Here is a 21,253-nt window from a genome sequence, read left to right as displayed (position 1 = left end):
ACCACGACCCACCAGCGACAAATTCTGGAAAGATCTTCACAGTTAAATAAGCAAAAGCTGCTGTACCAGTAAGGCAATCTTTGGAGCCTTGACCTTTGAACTTTACAGTGCAGAAGAGTGTGGGCGCGGGGTTAAATGGAGGATTGGCTTGCTAGATAAAAGGATCAGGACTGCACCTCTTTGTCTGGGAGCTCAGCAAACCTCAGCGATGGTGAATCCATTACAAGTAAGAAGCGGCCTGTCCTCCCACTGACCTGAAACCCGCAACTCAGCGCCAAAAGGAGTCTGGCGCAAGGATATCGGTAATGACAGATATGTGGTCCCTGTAAATGCTTGTGTAAATGCAGGAAACGTACAAGATAGGCTACTGAATGATGAATTTAAAGTGTTAAAGGGGAAATGGGGCTATATACCATCAGCTGCCACATCCAAGGAAATGGAGAAAATTTAAAATGAGGGTCAGTGATCTCTTGTTACGCTGTCGCAGGTAATATTCCTGGCAGCATTGACCCGGGCTCAAACTGCTTGTCAGGACGTTCGAAAGCCAGCGGTACTGTGTAATCAGAGGCCCTGTGTCAGTACGCAGCATCTGTACTGAACAGGACTACACCGCGGAGGTCTAAGTGTGTGATATCTGAACCATCACAGGACCTTAGCATCACTGGCCAGAACAGACACTCCATAAAACCAGCAAGTTTCTCTTACCGACTTTGAAGATTAGATCGGAATGAAAAAAGATGACAACTACTTCCCATGTTGCACTTGGCCTTGGCTTTTTCTTGTTGCAGTTGTCTATTACTGGGCTCTCTCTCGGAGGGCTGGAGCGATAACACAACATGGACTCCCACTGTTATGCTGCTTCCAAAATATGAAAACAGTTATGTTTCTGGTGCCGTTCCAGTCCAAATAAATTAGGTTATGTTCAAATGCTTTACGTGCCTTGGAAGAATCAGGACAGTGCCCCTTTGGTTACCCTTTCATTTCTTTAAAGAACAAGGGCTGGACTTCTGCATCAGTGCACAATTGGAAAGGATGCCTACATCTAGGGACATTCTAGTGTTGTCACGATACTAAAATTTCAAACTCAGGTTCAATACAAGGGACAGACTCGATACTCAAGGCCGATTCTGATACAACAATGATAATTAAAACACTCTTTCTTTAGACAACAGAATGTGATTTTCAACATTAAATCATAATACTTTTGTTTATATTACCATGAGGTCGTCTTATATCTGTGTAATCCCACAGCCAACCAGGTAGGTCCCATTGTGGTCCATGGGTTCATAATTTCTGACCTGCGAATGTGACTTTGTAGTATCAATACCTGCTCATATGAGTATCTAGTTTGGATTTTTTATACTTTTGACAACTCCAATACATTAGTTCAGGTTCCAACTCAGAGAAATTGAAAGAAAACCAGAACAGACCGGGCCATATGTAGCACATAACAATTATGACATTATTGTATTAATGTAGATACATTTAGGTAGAGATGCAGTATAGTCACATGCAGTTTGTGTGTTTGTGTCTTGATGATAGCGCTGTAAATCAACAAAAAGAATGTTACACTCCACTGGATATTCCTTACACATAAATAAACTTTTGTCCAGTTGACATATTGAATTTCTCCTTTGCCATGGATTCTACCTGGACGGCTGAGGGATTTACACTTTTTCCTTACACACCCATTGTTTAAGAACAAGAAACCACATATCCCTCCTTTCAAAAATCTGGAATATGTTTTTCATGTGAATACATTGAAAAAGTAGGCTGGCCAGTCATATACAAACACATTCACATTTTTGGCTACATGACCTGGCTCTGGAACTCGTCACAATCAAAATGATTTCCAATAAAATCAATCCTTTACGAACAATCATAACTAATTACATAAAAAGGACAGAATATTTCTTTGTACAGAATAGAAAAAAACAAGAAACCTACCCAAGGACAACCCTGCTTTATGACCCTGCCTGGCATGCCCAGTTAATGATGAAGAATGTAAAAAGCTGCTTTTAAATGCTGGCATTAGCTGAGCATACCTGATCCGGGCAGAGGACAGCGCTCGCAGGCATGTCCCCAGGCCTTGCCCACTCGACTGCAGCAACAGATCTGCTTTGTGATGTGCAGAGACAGAGGCAGAGAGCACGTCCCAGTTGACAGTGATCTGTAGCACATTCCCCTTTGGTCAGACACCGCCTTGTCAGCTGCACACAACAGTATATGTTACACACCGGTCCTCCACAACAGTGCCTTTGATGAAGTGTCATTGATACAGTACTTACAGATGCAGTGGCTCCGGGCCGGGTCTAGCATGAATCCTGGTTTGCACGTGCACCTGTAGCTCCCTTTGGTGTTAAGACATTCAGCGTTCTTGCAGATCCCAGGGAGCATGCACTCGTTTATGTCTGTGAAATATGCAGCACATTTTTATTCAGGAATTAGGATGAAGTCATATTTTGAAACATTCCGAACTGCCTTTGAACCGCTTCAAACAAGTATCAATATAATTCATTGTTTTCGCATTTTTCACATGGAGTATTGTCTGTCTTCCATAAGAGCAGCAGATGTGATGTAATTTTTAAGACAGAAATTATTTGCACTTAAAAAGATGACAGAACATATCAATAGATCATTTAGTCTGAACATGCAGCTGTATGGAGGCGATGAAAAGTGAAGTGCTACACTTGCACAAAAACAATGGCAACAGTGGTGCGCAATGTATCAGTCAAATCTGTGGAAATAGGTAAAAAACAGAAGACACAAGTGGAAATGTTAGGTATGCATCCTCGTCATCTTTACTGTACAACATTCATAAATAGCATCAAGCTAAAGCTATAAAGATGTTTTTCCTTATTTAATGGTCAGTTGAGAATGCTGCTAAGTCGCAAAGCCAAAACATGCCCAGTTAACATGCCAACCAGGAGCGTAGGGGGACATTCTTGAGGCTCTTAGTCATGCAATCACACCGGGGACCGAGCAAAGTTTGTTGTTCTTCTGTGTTAAACAAAGAGAGCATCATTAGGTCTTTTCCAATTGCTCTGACGACTGGAACCGACTGGCTTGCCACCACAGATTTCCCCAGAATTGTAATTAATCGGCCCTTGTTTGGTTGTTTCCTTCATGCCTGGAAAAAGTGATCTTATAAAGGCATAAGGGCAGATAGACTCCAGTGAACCCAGATACCCTGGTGTTGCTTTAATAAGAAGTTTCTTTGTTTCTAAGTTTATTGCATACATTTTAAATTGGTGCAATATGTCTCCAAGAAAAAAACATGTCAATTTCAGTGAACAAAATGTAGTCAACAGTTCTTTATTAGAACTGAAAACGCTTAGATACACCCTATTCCTAAATAGTTATGACAGTTAATTGTGAATACTAACGAAATTAGTGTGCATGTTATCGCAACAGTCCATGAACATACGTCAGAAGTAGAAGGGTGTGTTTTATTATCGTTGTTTACAGAGTTGGTCCAGGATGTGAAACTTCAATATATTCACAATTAATATCATAAACTCTTTATTAACTAGTTATTCTGTTGTCATTTTAAGTACACCAAAATCTATCAGAGTAGGGATTGAAAGTTTATAATTCCTTCTGAAACACCGGTGACTCTGCATATACTTTCCAATTTGTCCAATTTAGACAATGTTGAATCCACGCTCTCAGGACTTTGAAAATCCCTGAACCTTGGCTTTATGCTTTTGTTTTTGAAAGTCAGTGTCAGAGTGAACTTTTATTTGTCATGCTGTGATAACATCCAAAATCCCCTTATTATCCTGTTTATTCAATACAGAAATAATAAATAATAATGAAAAAAATTACATACTCCCAACTTTTCCACTTCTATAAGTACTATGGACACTGCATACATTTTGGTTAAGGTCAAGTTTAGGCTCAGTCCTCATCACATGGGGTCTTTAATCCACAGTCGACTTGAGTCCCAGATTAGTGCTGTTGTGGGAGTCTGCTGGTGGGATGACTGGGATTGGAACTCACTTCCATGACAAGCTGTCATGACGGCTATAAATCATAACATGTATTTTGAATGTATGCTTGAGCGCTCTCAGCAAGAGAGGGCTTTGTGAACATAGCACAATTAAACTTGCAATGTTTGACCTTATATAACCTTACTTCTTGATCCTTTTCACTACAGTTTGGTTGAAAATAACATGCATTTAATGTCTCAAATTCCTTTATGGACTCTGCTAAATGTATTAACAGAAATATAATATATAACAGAAAAGGTGGTAGTTTCACTTACCATGAAATAACACTCTTGATTTTTGACTCTACTGCATGATTACTATATTGTGACATTATAATGATAGCAAAAAGATAAAAAATGCAATTTCCTTGAAATATTTGTAAAGTAAAGTAATTGGATGTTTTAAAAGTGTAACATCTTGATTGTTTTTGTTTTGTTTTGTTTCTTGTTTTATTTTTTAAACATGTGCACATGACTTCAGCTAACACTGCACAACAAATGCACTGTTTTAACTATTCCCAAACTGATCATGGAACAAATATAAAAATATGCTAAATCCCAGATGCCGGAATGCTGATTTTGTTGTAAGCTTTTACTAACTCGATTCAAAAGTTTGTTATGTAAGAAATCCAACATTCATTCTTTGAAGTGGTCTATGAGTAATGTGCCCTGCTCTACTCTCCAGCCTACCACCCACAACTGTGACTTTCATCCAGGAAGTTCTGCTACAAATGGCCAATTCAAATGAACAAGTTCTGAGAAGCAGCTTGTGCAGATAAGGAGGCTGGGAGCAGTTTTAGACTTTGAAAGACAGATTTATCTTGTAGCTGTGGCCATATGGGTCAAATGGCAATCAGTGAAAATAACATAATGCCTGTTTTTGAATATGGGACAAGCTCTGAACTGTTATGAACGCATCAATGTAGACACCACAATCAAGCTAGACATTTGAATAATAATGATCAAATCCCAGCACAAAGCAGCTTTTGGATTGTTTCCGCATCAATGGAACAGCTAGGGAACAGGCTTCAGTCTAAAGCTTTCTGGTAAACATTGTGGCAATGCCTTTCGGATCTATGGGAACAGCAGTTGAAGGATAACATCTTGAAACAATCAAATGAAAAGCATGAATAATACAAAGATAAAATTGTTGGCACGTCGACACTGTTGGACAATAAGAGTGTACTTGTTCGCAGTTTTTAAAAATAATACAAACCTTTCTTGCTCCCAGAGAAAAATAAAAAAAACATTACAAAATGTGTTGCACCAATACCCAAACAAAAGCACCATTCTTATTATATGACAACAGTTATCCTGTTACTAAAATTGAAGGGAAGTGCATGCAAGTGCAATGAACACAGCTGTGCATGTCAAAGAATGGGACAGCGTGGGACATGCTAAAATTTGTTTGAGAAATTTACAGTAATATATTGCTTACCTTGACAGTGTGTGAGATTGAGCCTTTTATAACCTTTTGAACATTCCACTTGTCCATTGGCAATCACTGCGTATGCTGCAAACAGAAAGAGAAAGCCTAGTAAAAACACATTGTTCTCAAAGACAAATGTCTTTTTGTCACAAAGCATTGCACTTTTAGCAGAGGAGACGCATTAGACTATAACTTACAGATGTGAACACTGTGGCAAGATGAAAAATAAGGGGACCCACAGCTGGGCCCTGGGGGATCCCAGACTGAGTGTATGGAAATGGATCCCCATCAAACAAGCATTTATAAGACACCACTGCCATCCAGCACAATGTAAGGATAACACTCGACGTCATCTATAATCATATTACCTACAGCTCTCTCCTCACCCCAGAGACACACGAAGGGAGGGCTTACATCATAAATATATGTGGAGGAAACCTACATGACATGCCTAACCCTGATCATTACCTTAAGCATAAATCTCCTCTAACGAGAAACTAATGTGTCCACAGTACACCAGGAAACACTGTTTTTCCAAAGCACTAAATGTATGTGAGCTTCAGGTGTGTCCTTGTGTAGAGCTGCAGTAAATAACTATTAATGCCCTGTGCGGCCATACAATCACTGTCGTCATTCACTCTGCACCAGCAGAGTCTACAATGCGCCATTTACTGCGCACAGGGGTCACTGCCACTCATATGGCACAGAGGAAATCAGAATCCAATGGTGGCTAGAATCTGTGAGAAAAACTGCATTATGTAAGCCTTCAATAATATGCTAGTAGATATAGCATTATAGAAATTTGTTTCATTCATAACACAGAGAGATAGAGATTACAATTATTTATCAACAATTATTTAACAAATTAAATTCCAATTTCACCTGAATGACAAGATCCTTGCTCTTTTGAAATTTTAACATTTTCTTACTACTTTAGTATTCATTTGACATAGGCTTAAGGCATACTTTATTGCCCCCGTGGGGAAATTTGTCCTTTGCATTTAACCCATCCTTCAGTGTCTCTGGACCAACCTGTCAGGAGCAGTACAGTGGGCATTAAAGCATAGGGCCCACAGACCCATTTCGAGATCTTGGTCAGTACTACCTAAGATGAAGGACCTAACCTACTGTCCATGTGGGTAAAATGTAGGGCTCGGTATCATTAAGAAGTTGCTGATACGATACATACCTCGATACACAGGCCACGATACGATACATACCTCAATACACAGGACACGATACGATACATACCTCGATACACAGGCCACGATACGATACATACCTCGATACAAAGGCCACAATACGATACATACCTCGATACACAGGCCACGATACGATACATATCTCAATACAGTGCACTTTCAATTTGATATGATATATTTCAAAACGATTCGATACAGTTCAATAAAAAAATAAAGGCTAAATGATGGCTGTGATACTACAAGTCTTTGTTAAACCACTTCTTGTGCAAAGTTCATATGAAACACAAACATTTTAATCTTCAAAACAGTGTCAAAATGTCAAATATGTTACATAAATGAGTTTCCCTTCACTCCACAAGCAACAAAACTGTAGTGCTGCAACAAAATAATTTAGTAAAACACACCTAAAAATACTCTTGGTGATATATCGATACAGTAGCCCACGATATCGATATTGTATCATCACATTAAACGATACGATATATCGATATTCCGATATTTTTGCACACCCCTAGTAAAATGAATGACAGTTGATGGGGGAAACCAATGTGCCTGAAGGAAACCCACCCAGACATGGGGAGAAACATGCAAAGTATACTCCACACAGAAAGAGGAGTTGATTCTTTCTGCATTTGGGCGAGAACAAGTCACTCAGCCTTTTACATCTTATCTTAAATGAAGCAGTCTGGAATCAGAGTTCATATTGTTATTGGAGTTTATAACATACTGTAGATTTTCCAAATTTTCTACTACACTTGGAACTTGCTTCGACTGACATGACATTGTAAATGTGGAGTGAGAAAAACTGCATTTGAAACACTGGCCAGCAAAGAAACACACATCCTTCACCCCAGGCAGATTTCTCTGGGAACAAGACACAAATGCAGAGGGAGAAAAAATAATGGTGTATGTGCGACAAGTGTTAGAGCAGGCAGCTGCATGACTGACTGAAATTTTGGCACATTTTGAGAATCTAGATATAAAGATATAAAGTTTGATAAAAATATGTTCTGGTCTTACAAGTGGAAAGCATTACAGTTGCTCATAAAGCTTCCAATACAACAGCAAATCAAACACAGCATGTGCAGACAAAACAAAAATCCACAATTTGAAATACATTTGTGTCGCTTTCCCAGGAGTGACTGGAATGTATGCCACACAGAGTTTTTGGTGGGAATGAGGTCTGGAGGGTGAGCTGATGTTATGATCCTGCTGGGACCGAATGGAGCGGGCCATGGTTTCACCTGAGGCGCCGCGGGGCAGAACTAGGTCAGCATTAATGGGGGCTAACCATATCAAAGCCCTGAGCATGCTGCTGTCTGCTCACCTCCTCCTCGTCTTCTCAGGGTTATGGGGTAATGAGCTGTTGTGGTTGAGACTGGAGCTTGGGACCCCTGTTGAGTCAGGATCAAGACCAGTCTGGCCTGTGGGGTGATAGTGGGGTGTACATGGGAGAAGCCTCCCTTTACCTAAACAAAGCTTATTAGCAGGCGTAATAAGGAAGCCTGCCACGGTAATATGTGATATTTTATGACAAACATGAGCTGCAATAAATGGTACTCGAGCAATTAGCTATTCAACAGTCCAATGTTTGTGAACTACAAAAATTAAGAAAATTTATTGCAAAGAAAATTTAATGCAAAGAAAAAGTATAAATGTGGCATCCCCAAAGTCAAAGGAGTTCATAAATTAATTTACCACAGGCAAGTCTGGCACAATTTGATTCATTCTGTAAATATTCATATTTTCAGTTTGCCACATTTTCACAGCTCCCCTTGGCCTAACTTGCTGATGACAAGTTATGCCAGATTCACACTGACTACAAATGCAGTGTGATTCGAGACTCACACAGGTCCCACAAAACTTACAAAGTCAATGCACCCTGTAACTCTGACCTCAGTGAAGTGAGAGGGCGGGTCTGGGTGAGGCAGGGTCTGAGGAAAAAATCAGCAAAAGTCTATATTTATACAATATGTAATGCTTTTTGATGCACGTGATTTCATGTTTAGGTATTGGTGTCTGGTAGTAGTCCTAAAGCATTTTAAATTAATAATAGTAAGGGTCTATTTATGAGCCTTTGCTGACATTTCTCAGTGGCACCAGCTCCATGTGGCTGTGTTAATGGTTTACGATGTGCTAGTTCCCATGCCTGTTGCTTCGGTAATTTGCGTGGACAACATGGTATTACGGAGGCAGTGGCTTGCAACACTGATCTCAAGTTTTGCATCATTAGGGTCACCCATGGTTACGGCGACTTTAGTAACAGATCAATCTGACAGTCAGACAGAAGCATCCCAATCTATTTAGTCCTTGTTTACAAAGACAGCAGAATAATGTATTGTCCATCTCACTGAATTGGGTCTGGGATTTCATTGGCACTGGCTCAATAATATTTGGCCAACAGCTTCTACCTAATCCAATTCAAAGTCTGTCATTAATTGGTTTGGTGCCTGCATCATAATTCAATCTAAATAAATCCTTTAAGCTCAATTTACATTTGTAAATTTGTCACAGTTTGAATAAAGAGTGGGTTTATGCAAAGTCGCATTAAACCAAAGACAAAAAGAGTAGACCGTGAAAGAGTAGATGTTTTCCAGTGGGTTATTCAGCTGTACAGAAGTCATTAATTGTTAATTTGGTACAATCATGCGGACCACCTTCCAAGCAGAGCTGTGTTAAGACGGGAGGGATCTGGTCCATCAATCACAGAGAGGAGAGCCCTTTACCAGTCTCCCTGTGGATGTGATGAGGAGGAAGCCCTGCTCTTCGGCTCCTGGACTGCGGCGACCAGAGAAGTGTGAGACTAAAGGGAGCCAGCCACTACAGGAACAGGGACAGTCTTCTCTTTTCTTCCATTGGGGGTCAGTCTTCAAAAAACAACTGTGCCAGGACATCTTCAGGACCCTTCCCAGTCCATAACTCCTCAACAGACTACTGCACTAATTATAGAACAGTGTGAAGCTTTTTTGGTTTGCCTTTATTCCCCTGTTTGATTGAGAGACAGTTCAAGATATGTTTATGGCATTTGGCATTCAGACTGGCTAGAAACTTAAAGCACTCAGAGAGAACAGATCTCTTTATGCAGTGGTAAAAATAAACCACAACTTAAAATAGAAAGCCCCATAAAGACAAGCCTAATTTGTTATTTTAGTTGCCATTTTGTTCTCTCTCAATTACATAAATATGCTTTAATCTGAAAATGATTCGAATTCAACAACCAGACCATGCACCAGACAGATGTACACCACACTAGCACTAGATTTTTACTCATTTTAAATCGAGTTGTGCCATAAATCCACCCAACTGAGTTAGCTTATGGTCCAATAAAAGCTCAATGAAAAAATGTTAGTTGATTTTTCTGCAAGATTAAATTTTTACTCTAAAACATATGCCTCATCTTTTCTGCTTTCATAAGCATGCATTTTGCATCTCCTTTTGGACTCAAATAGTTTTGGTTTACAGCCCTCATCCAAAATGTTAATGGCATCAAACGCTTTCAAAGCAGAGCCACATTCCGAAGAGATCCCTGTGGAAAATCAACCACCTTTATTGATTCCAAATGAAGACGTGCCCAGTACATTCTCTTTTGAAAGTAATGGTGTCCAATTAAGAGACAGCGCAAAATCTTTCAACTGGGATCAACTTATATTGGCTGGCACAGATCTGCAGTGATTGGGTAGAGCTAATAGATTCCATGACATTGGTTGTAAAAGGATAACAGTATGTCAAAATACATGAATCAAATCCTGTGAAAATGGCTGATTGCTGTGTAAGAGCTGTTCCATTACATCACAATTCTGCTTCTCTATGGCCATTAACAAGTCTGTATGTTTGATCAATGCTAACAAAAAGCAATAGGCGCTGTCTTGAATGTCAGATTGTATATAGGGAGAATGGATTGGAGAACTGGGAGGGGTTTGGTAGGATCTGGAAATCATAGAGCACTGTGGCCACCCTGCTTACTTTTAGTCATTGCACAGTTATAATTTTGTATTTCATGAAATGAAGTTCTTGTAGTTGATGGACTAGTACATGCAACTTCCACAGATACTGGCTGTGACCACAGGATGACCCTGTTGACTTTGGGAGGTCAGGTTAGAGGAAGCCAAGGCTCCTGTGGGTGGGGCCCTGACACCCAGGAGATGCTCTAAAAACTTCCTGGCAACAAACAGCGAAAGTTACTTAGTTAAAGAGTCAGCAATGTCAGTGGGGGACAGAAATCCCATTAATCCTGAAAAGTACTGCAAGAGGGACTGCCCATGCTATTATCATGAGTCATGGCAGGAAAATTGTGTAGGTCACACTTGGATAAGAGAAAACCATTACTTTGGGTTAAAAGAATCCCTTGAATCTTATCGACACATCTACTGTACAGAAACTAAAATGACAGCACACTTGATGAAGAAATATTCAGAGCATGTATAAATGTTTAGCCATTACATTATCAGATCAGATTGTGATTTACCAAAAACATTACACAGACTACTCATGAAATTTGTATTTAATTACATAAAAAAAACTTGCCTTGAGACAATCCAATCAACAATAATAACCATCATAACTTCCCAGATGGATAACTCAATATTTAAATAGCTGTTTGGAAAGTCTTCCTTATGTCTTCTAAATGATACACAGAGCTATTATTTATCATTAAAAGTACAATTCAAGTGTTATGTAAGTGTACCTCTCGTTGCCAATTTCTAATAATGCCTGTAATGGGAGGAGATATAGTAGGTGTCACTATGCATTAGCAATCACACTTGTAGAAATAAACCAAGTTTTGTGAAAACTGGGGGCAGTTATTTTTTCACTTCACCTCCTTATTAGAAGCAGAAGAGGGAGTGGACTACTGGCAGTCCTTTTTGACTTGATCTGGATCTCATTACACACCAGGAATCCTCAGCATGTGATTGTGAGAGGCATGGGGTCCAGTGAGGCTTCAGCTCTGTATGAAGGGACATGCTGGCATTACTGCCTCTATAATACTCTCACACACAGAGATAGATTTTATTTCAGCACGGGGTTAAGTGTTAATTGTATCGTAAATAAATGTCAAAACATGTCAATTCTATTTGAATTAGTAATTTTAAATGTCCTATTTTTATTATGATTTTTTGGAACTGTAAAATTATAAAAACACGGATGAATAACACTTGGATTAGTTTAGCCTCTTTTTGTACCAGTGGTAATGGAGTATATTGAAATGGCTAGTCATAAATTCAACTATGTAATACTGTTTTGGATAAGAGTACAACATGAAAATTTAAAAAATATGCTTGTTGATGCTTAAAGCTCATCCTGTCTGACTGTGCTATCTATCCATCTGCCCCCACAATGAGATCATTAATTATCCTTTCTCCCTTAAAATTCCTACATGATGACAATTTAATTAAATGGTTTGTTTGAAAACATCTGATATGGGCATATTGCATGTTCGCTTTTCACTCCAGGGGCTTACACATCTTTTTGGGTGAGATTAGGGCTGGGTATCATTAAGAAGTTGCCGATATGATACATACCTTGATACATAGACCACAATGCGATACATATCTCGATACAGTGCTGTATCGTCACAATAAACAATACGATAAATTGATATTTTTGCACACCCCTAGGCGAGATACAGGGCACATTTGCTGTCACACCAAAATTGTTACTGAACTGGGAATTTAGGAATTTAACCAGGACTAGAATAGGACGAAATCATGTCTACAGTAGGATTAAACTGGGATCTTACCCTCAGTGATGTATATACAGTAGAGATACACTGATCCAGTATTGGTATCAGATATTGCGCTGATTATGAGACATGTGCTCGGACGGATATTGGCTTCCAAATATTAGTTCAGACGATATCCTGGTTGGTCATATCAATATGTAATAAGACTGGTACTAGCTGGTCAAGAAAGTCTCATAACTTTTATTTCTACAAAGCTTTTCTGTTGTTACTTCGGAGATAAATAACAGCTACATAATGCATCTGGATTAGTTTTCTCTTATTATATTATTATTTTAAGGAAATAATAATTTTTTTAAGGAAATAAATGCTGTTTTCAGTCTCTGCTCCTGTATCGGATAATATCAGGTACTGGCAAATACTTACAGTATAGAAATCGGTATCAGGACTGAAAAAGCTGCATCGTGCATCCCTAATATAGAGCACAATGTTAGCCAGAGATTGTCAGCTTGTAAATTGATACAAGCTGACCTATGAAAGCAAGCAGCCAGACAAAAATCCGTCTTTTGTGACCTCATTATCACATACTCAACAGAGACACCAGTGACTAATAAATCTGCAGGACTCTTCCCCACTTAAGGCTACACACGGACACTGGCATTGAGATGAATGAGAAGACAGAGCAGTGAGGGGTCACACATCATCCCTGTCAAACACATAAGGAATCACACTACGTCTGCACCAGAGGGAGGTATGCACTTACATCAGGCCCAGCGCCCAAACTCAGAACAAAAACACTCCCAGGAATTCTACGCATTTCTCAGGAATTATGAGACTGTTAGTGAAGTGAGTGGCTGTATTTTAACTTATATTTAGTCTTTATGTGATATGCTTTATTCTTTTTCTATGTGTGACCTATGCCTAAAAGTGCAGTCCCCAAAATAACCAAAAAATTGACAACTGTGCATCAAGTCTCCCTTTGCCAAACATCAAAGGACACAGGGGAAACATCTGGGAGCCACAAGAGAGAATACTGGAACGTTAGGAAGAGCAGGAATCTGGCATACCAGAGAAGATAGAGAGGGGGAGAAAAAATGACACGGGAGCATTGTGATGGATGGAGGAGAGAGAGAGGGGTGACGTCTGCTTCTGATTACAGCCTGTGTTAGACTGTAGGAGGCTACAGCCCAGGAGAACTGCACTCTAGGTGTATACACACATTTATAAGGCCCAGTGCAGAGAGGACACAGCCACACACATCTGTCACCAACTACAGTAAGAGCGTCACCACCCAGCAAGCCTGTGACAGTACAACCAGCAGCTGCTCACAGCCTCCACACTGTGGCTGCTGGCTCAGAGGAGCCACAGACTGGGTGGCATGCCTGTTAGGCTCTCCAATAGAATACTTCAGTTACACTTTAGTTATCTGTTTAAGAGTAGCAGAGCCACATTCCAGCAAGTAAAGAAACTATACAAGCAAAAAACAGGGAAAGCAGAATGCAGACAAAAAGAATGTAGGAAGATAACAAGGATGACAAAATACATCTTTTCGGCTTTTATATATCAATGTTCACGATCAACAACAATAAAATGTACATTCCTCAAGTAGTGCACAGATGAGGATAACCAGCAGCCAAGATTAGAGCTAATTTAATTTAAGTGTGTAATGGAACACAGTGGAACAAACAGTGAGTCACTCTCATGGCTTCAGTCAGAAGGGCTTACCTGGTTTAGCTGGACACTTCTGGCACTTGTTGAGACCCCAGGAGGCTCCCACACTTCCACAGCAATCATCCTGTTTGGTAAGGCCTGGCAGGGGCTTGCCGCACTACAACAACAGCACAATCATGAGGCTATAAACTCACTTTTAAAACCCACTGCTGCCTATTAGAGCAAGCATGCTTATTTATATCTGTAAGGATGTCACCAGAAGGTGGTAAGGTGGAAAAAGGAATAAACTATAAAAATGGGAACGAATAACATTTTGCTGTAAAAATAAACTATGCATAAAATAAAAGAGACTGCTCTTTAGACTGTGTGTGTTTAATGTGTTTTAAGACCGATTCAATTCCAACCCAAAACATGCAGTGCAACCTGAGCTGGTCAGTGTGGCCCTTTAAGTCCTTACAGTATAAATCTTACTCACAGATGGGCTATGTGACACAACTGTGTACTGTAGGTCTCTTGTACAAGCAGTCACACATCACCCCTCCTGTTTCAACACCTATATGATATACCACAATAGCCTTAACCCCTCACCCTCCTCCATGTGGCTCCCATCAGCATATGGTGACATTGCAAATGAATGAAATGAAACTCTAGCCCAAATCCAACCAAAAAGACTGTATTTTTGGGTCATTTCAAACTCCTATCCCATGTCTACTGGCGTTAGCCAATCACAGACACCTTTGCTTCACAATCAATCTCAAGTCATGTTCATATAAACCCTTCCCTGTACCATATCTACCACAGCCGTAGCGCCAGTCACGTCAGCCTCTCCATCTCCTTGTCACCAAAAAAGGAGATGGAGAGGCTGTCTAAACCCTTGAATAACAACTTTATCTTTGCCAGTATCTATAAATGCTGAGATACATTAATACATTTCACCACACATTTGCTTCTCTCTTCTGGTTAAAACAACTTACAGCAATTCCATACCTGTCCGTCCACCGTTTCCTGGAAGCATCTCCCGACTCCGCTGGGGTGAGGGTGTGGCCTGTGGGGGGTGTGGTCATTGTTGTGCTGAGGTCTGTCTGTGTGCTCATTGGTGGCGTCATGTCCGTTACCAGGTTGAGAGCGTTGTTGCACTGAGTGAGCCCCTTCTGCAATGGGAGCTCTCTGCCCTGGCTGGACACGCGCCACTTGGTGCACCTGGACTTCCGCTTCAGGAGGGTGTTGGATGTGGACATTCACTATGGAGGGGTGGAGTGAGGCTGAAAACAGACAGGAGAATCATTATTTTTAACACGGAGACAACCAAGAGGAACAGATCTGCAAAGTGTATAAATTATGTATTTAATGTTGATTTGTATACTAAGGAATAGACTTGATACTCTGGTACCACGATGACAATAATAACACTCCTTGTTTATACAATAGAATGTAATTTCCATCATTAAATCATAGTACATTCTTTTATATTCCCATTTGGTGTTATATCTATGTAACCCCTAATTTGTCTTGGTGCCATAGTGGTCTATGGGCGTACATTAGTTTGTGTGGTCTTACACTTACACTTGCAACTACTCTTTCAGAGTAGTTGCTTCCGACCAAATTCCTACATCATAACAGAGGAGAGAAGGGATTGAGGAAGATGGTTTATAGTTGCGTATTTTAAAGGAGTATCTCTAGCCAAGACGATAAAACTTTTGTATACATAACGCAATCTGAGAAAAAAAAAAACTCTGCAATACAATTTAACACAAAAACAACCCATTTGTGATTCATTTTAGGGAACTTCCCAGCAGTGAAGACATTCTGATGACACTAAAACAACAACAAGTGGTGGGTACTCTGCGTTAAATTGGATAATATTGTAGACCAAAAACACATTTGTGGAGCAGCTACGAAGATGTTGTAATGCAGAGAATGAGGGCTTTTGTCTGTCTAACAGAGGGAAAGCATCGATCTTCAGGGAGTGCCAGGGGCCTTTTCCAAGAAGTGTGACCCAATTCATGAATCATAATCTCAATACAGACAGAGGGGTGAATGCAACAAGTAAACCTTATAGAACAGTTCACCACAAGCATAAATGAGGAAAGATGGTGTAGGTTATCTTGTGAGGAGGTTTAAATTGTCTACAGATATTTGGCTCAAAACTAGTTATGAATAATAAATGAAGTAATATTTCCTGAATCTAAAAGGGAACTTCTGTTTTTACTTAGTGTCAGAGCGAGCAAGAGTCTGCATGTCAAGGAAATAAAAATGACAACAAGATCGATGAGGAGGGAAAAGGACATTAGTGATCAAATGTATCTTCATGATGTTGATTTGCTCTGTTTTTAATGCAGACTTTAAAAGACCATTAGAGGAGAATTAGAGGAAGACAAATCTCATTTATTTAAGTAGTATACTTGACTCAAATACATAAAGAAAAGTGCTCATGACATATAAATGATTACCTTGTTGGTTTGAGAGAGGCAGGGTGTACATGGAGTGTGAGGGCCCATGCTGGCTGGTGTCCTTTGTGCTGGAAGGGCTGGGCCTCGGTGGCGGAGGAGGAGGAGGTGAAGGGAGGTGGCAGAACTTTCCTGTTGAATTTGACGGACACCAGCAGTGATCTCTGCCAATACAGCGGCCACCGTTTTGACACGGGATCTGACAGAAGACTGCAAAGAAAAACAAAGAAGAGGGTTAGAGTGTAACTGTAAGACTTCATAATAAACAGTTTACTAAGAATGATTTGGGCTTAGTAACTTTAGCTATGGATCATACTTGTGTCCTTAATACTATAAAAATAAATAAATTAATACTTAAATAGGGAGTGTTTTACTTCTATGGGGTATTAACTATTAGCCTGATTCATCAGCCAGTTTCACTTCATGGAAACCGTCCGACCTCTCAGCATTAGAATTCGTTCTCTCGTCGGTAGGAGGGTACTTTTTAAAAATGTAACCAATCATAGCTATTTGGTCGCAACGTATGTAATGCACCACTAATGGGGCTAATTGTTATATTTAGCTTTTCAGAAACTGTGTTGGTCAATATGGATTTAAAAGGAATTCATATCAATATATAATCTTTGTGGACTAGTTGGGCAAAACAAGTAATGTATTCTTTGTAAACATCTTGTTCTTCATGACATTTATAGACTTTCACCCCAGCAACACTGGAGCAACACTGAGCACCTCCCTCTTTTATGGACTTTTGTTTTTACACCACATACTAATTACGTTCTGCTGCAGCCCGATGACTGATCACTCAACATGCGATCGTTTGTGCAGGTAACAGGTGAAGAGCCATCTGTGGCGGGATAAAATTCACAGAGAGAAAGAAGAGAGTTTTGAAGTCTTAAACAAGCTCAGTCAGAATGATTTATAGTTTGTAATTTACCATGGAGAAGGCAAGGGGAAAAAGGGGTAAAGGCTAGCATTGTCCAGATGGTTCATTGCATTTCATTGGTTTTATCTTTTAGGTGCCAGCCTCGCACCCCACACACCTGGACCTGCTCTCATCTAAATATGCCCACTCTTGAAACATCAAAGACTCCTCACGTAAAGATAGCCAGACAACCGTGACCAGAATTCCGTGATATTAAATAAAACTTAAGTAGACTTCTCTTCTCTTTGCATGGACATGCACTTTGTGAAGAGAAATGCACTTGACACAGTAACAAAGTGCTAACAGAGAAACAGGGATGCTAGACTTGGTTTGGCATGTGGGGAATGAGCTGCCTGTCATGAAGCATTAACACAACAGAGGCTACATCAGGATGAGAAAGGTACAATCCCCCAAGAAATTGATATGGAATGGCCTGAGAACAGACTGCAAACAAAGAAGATAAATGACCAAAATGGGATGTGGTTAGAAGCAGACAGTTTCAGAGTTGCTCTTGATTAGACATGCCGGCGTTATTATCAGCTATTAACTGAATTCCCCTCAATGTGGGTCGCAGATCTTCGCCGGTTGGCCAGGCCCGTCCCACCGCAGCACGGGATGGAAACTATTTTTAGCTCTCCTCAGCACAGCGCACTGTCTGCCTCTCTGTCTATCTGTTAAACAAGCACACTTCTCACTCCATAAAGAACCTCCTCTGATTCCCAACGTCAGGCTTTTAGGTTACTCACTGGGGGCGTTATCCAGGGAGCTTGTTATAATTACCCGAGCCAGATTTTACTGCGCTGTGTACGGGAACATTACAACGGCATGAGATAACTGTTTGTTACTCTGTCCACTTGACATTCCACGCAGAGCACGCAGCACCCCGAGCAATAACACAATGCAAATGGAAAGAAAGATATTGTGTTTTAATGCTACCACATAATGAAAGGAGATTTAGAGGGAATCAAATAAGACATAAACAAGCAGTGAATAGAAGTGTTAGGAGTGTAATTATGTGGAGGGTGTGCACTTGAAGTAAATCAGACCTGCACACTCAAAGTGGATTGACAGGCATGTAAATCAACAGGTTTACATAATGTAAAGCTTAACAAACAGTCTGGCGTGTTTAGGCTCTGCTTTTTAGTGTATGGCATAGAGCCTTCACCTCAGCAGTAATTAGCCTGACCCAAAGCCTTCAGACTGATGAGAAAGTGGGAAACAGGCAGGGGTCCTCAGGCTGCCCCTCAGGCTGCCCCTGCCCTCCCCATGGACACTCCTGTGTGAATTCATGGCAAAGCCCCCTGGATAAATGGCAGGTTTAATGTAATCCCTGTGAAATCCTGCTCATGCTGCTACTCTTTCTCTTGTTGTGCCTCTGCCTGTGTGTTCACTGGCGGCCGCTCTCCCAGCAGCTCGTTCCATAGTTCAGGCAGCCACAAAGAGCTGTGCTAATGTGGGGAGCGTGGGACCACCAGCTCCACGTGTGTGTGTGTGAGAGATTAGCCCCGTTTTACAGGGCACTTCTTTAAGCCGCTCCAACACTGCCCTCTTTTCCCCTCGTCTCTCTTTCCTTTTGACTTACAACTTTTTACAGCTGCTAAACAACAATCTGGACTGCTCTGTATTCACTGTGGACAGCACACTGCTGCTGGGAACTAATTTTGTCAGAACTCACTCCATTAAAAAGATATGAGAATGCAGGAAGGGACGGAAGGTGAAAGTGTGTGAGAATATGTCACACTGTGACAGTGGAGAGATAGATGAAGAGAGGAGATGACATAGACTAGACACAGGCCTGTGTGTGGCACTTACAGAGTCTGAAGCCCTGGTTCTTGGTTTGCTGCGGCTGTTGTGGTTGCGGATTCTCACTGTAAACAGTGGTGGTGTCTCCCTTCTCACAGCTGTTGTAGCAGCGTCCACTGCTACAGACTCGCCGGCAGAGCATGGGGGTGAAGATGATCTTAATGCGGTCCAGACTGGAGGTGAGATTGGCCCCTGGGAAACAGACACACACCTGGGTAAAAAGCAGCTGCAGCAGCAGTAGAGATGAGCCTGAAAAGACCTGCATCCTTCCTCCTGCAGTGCAAGCAGTGACAAACTCCTGGTGGAGGCGCAGGGAGGTTTATAAGAGTGCGAGGGTGTGTGCTGACGACCGGCCAGTGGCATGCTCGCACTGGAACAAGCCCTGTGCCACAGGCCAGTGCAGTCAGAGGATACTGATAGGTATCCGGCTTGACTCCAGGCACTTTATCTGGGGCAGAAGGTGTTCTGGTTGTGTGTGCGTTCCACAGACAAAAAGAAGTGAGTGTAAATGAACATTGTGTAATGGTGGGAAGCTGTTCAACAGCCGTTGCCCTGGTAAAGAGCTCAAACATAAGAGAAACTGGAAGCACACAGCTGTGTGCGTTGGACAGCACATCAGAGGAACAAGAAGCAGGCAAAACCGAAGTAAAAAGAGGCAAGACATGATCCTATTTTATGTTTTGTTGTGGTTTAAGCAACATCTTTCAGTCATAGGGTGGTGGTGCAGATTCTTGAAGGCAAATTTACACTCTTTAGGCTGTTTATGGAGCCACACATGTGGAACACACAGCTCCATATCAGACACAGGCGTGTGATGCAGGCGGAGAGCAGAGAGGAGGAGGGACAGTGCAGGAGGAAGTGCAAACTGGGACACTGCCAGCTTTTTCTTCTTCATGGCTAATGTTCCACAGTGATGACAACACAGGATGTGTATGTATGTATCTGAGCCCCTGAATATTGAGCCAGATCAGGCTGTGTTTGTTTGGACGTGGTTAAGGAGAGTGGAAATGTTAAGTATGCGTGTAAAGTGAGGGAGGAATCCAAGAGAAGCTAATCATCATCTGCACATTATATCTACTATTTAAATGCTTACCTGTTGGCAATACTGCATTGTTGTGCTGTCCATGCGTAGGGCTATTGGCAGGAGGCCTATACACTCGATTATGACCATTCCAGTTGTTGGAGTAGGGGTATGTGTTGGGGAGGGCGTTGGAGGTAATGGGCCCATTGGATGATGGGTAGCGCTTCACAGTGCGGGAGGTCCCAGTCTGCTGTGGGGATGAGTCAGGGGGTCCTCTTCTCACCTGGGTCCTGCCAGTGAAATCAACAAGGGGAGATACAGAAATGATCTCAGAGAAAGTTCAACCATATACATATAGTTAAGGTGCAGCCATCATTAGTGCTGGTGCATTAGTGTGAAATCAATTTTGCATGGTCATTATGTGTAACAGAAAAATTCAGCCACGCTTGCTTAGGTCATGGCATTCCTTAATTCATTGTGGCACAAAATTATTATGCTTTTATAAATCCAATTATATGAGCTGCACTGAGGTTTTGTCCTACTATAACCTGAATGGACCAAGTGTTCTGGTATTTGAAATATTTTAGTTTATACTTAAAATCTATTTATGCAAGTGTGAGTGAGCCCTCTCTCTAATTAAACACATTCAACACCTTTCTATCACTCATTATATCTGCTTTGCTGCCCCAGGAAATGGCTGTGCTGTGTGCTTGTGGTCAAAGCAGGGAGCGAAGTGTTGCAAACGTCTGGAGGAAGTATTAATATTGGGCTCAAAGAACAAAGCATAGGGAGGACTACAGGAGGGCACCTGGTGGGCATTTGATTTGGGTCAATTACTGCGGCTGACCCACCTGGATCCAGTGCTCATGTGAGTGACCCGGGCAGGTTTGTAGCACGGAGAGCTGATGAGATGAGGAAGGATTTAGAGGAGAGGAGTATTGCCCCACGCAAAACATCTGGAGCCCACTGATCTGGACCGACAGACAGCAAGCAGAGCAAGACAAAGACAAAGCACGCCAGGCACATGAGAGGAATGGGCTTCACAAAGCACACCTGTGGCCTGTAAGGTAAATGAGAGCCTAATCAAACC

At 41.2% G+C, this 21,253-nt stretch overlaps 1 protein-coding gene across 1 annotated transcript in view; it reads right to left on the bottom strand.

Annotated features, from left to right (window-relative positions):
• Positions 1–21,253, bottom strand: part of LOC110155442 (latent-transforming growth factor beta-binding protein 2) — an 85,746-nt gene that overhangs the window by 30,162 nt on the left and 34,331 nt on the right. Inside the window, exons 4-11 of the mRNA XM_055156850.1 lie at positions 20,236–20,453; positions 19,152–19,334; positions 16,421–16,627; positions 14,958–15,232; positions 14,025–14,127; positions 5,430–5,504; positions 2,289–2,411; positions 2,046–2,210 (exon numbers count right to left, since the gene is read on the bottom strand). Of these exons, the coding sequence (XP_055012825.1) occupies positions 2,046–2,210; positions 2,289–2,411; positions 5,430–5,504; positions 14,025–14,127; positions 14,958–15,232; positions 16,421–16,627; positions 19,152–19,334; positions 20,236–20,453 (1,349 nt within the window). The remainder of the gene's footprint in view (positions 1–2,045; positions 2,211–2,288; positions 2,412–5,429; positions 5,505–14,024; positions 14,128–14,957; positions 15,233–16,420; positions 16,628–19,151; positions 19,335–20,235; positions 20,454–21,253) is intronic.

The sequence above is a fragment of the Boleophthalmus pectinirostris genome, unplaced genomic scaffold (genome assembly GCF_026225935.1).
Source record: "Boleophthalmus pectinirostris isolate CB_2022bp ecotype Guang Dong unplaced genomic scaffold, ASM2622593v1 HiC_scaffold_10, whole genome shotgun sequence".
NCBI classification, from domain to species: Eukaryota; Metazoa; Chordata; class Actinopteri; order Gobiiformes; family Gobiidae; genus Boleophthalmus; species Boleophthalmus pectinirostris.
The sequence above is the reverse complement of the archived record's forward strand: the minus strand, read 5'-3'. Positions and strand labels throughout refer to the sequence as shown.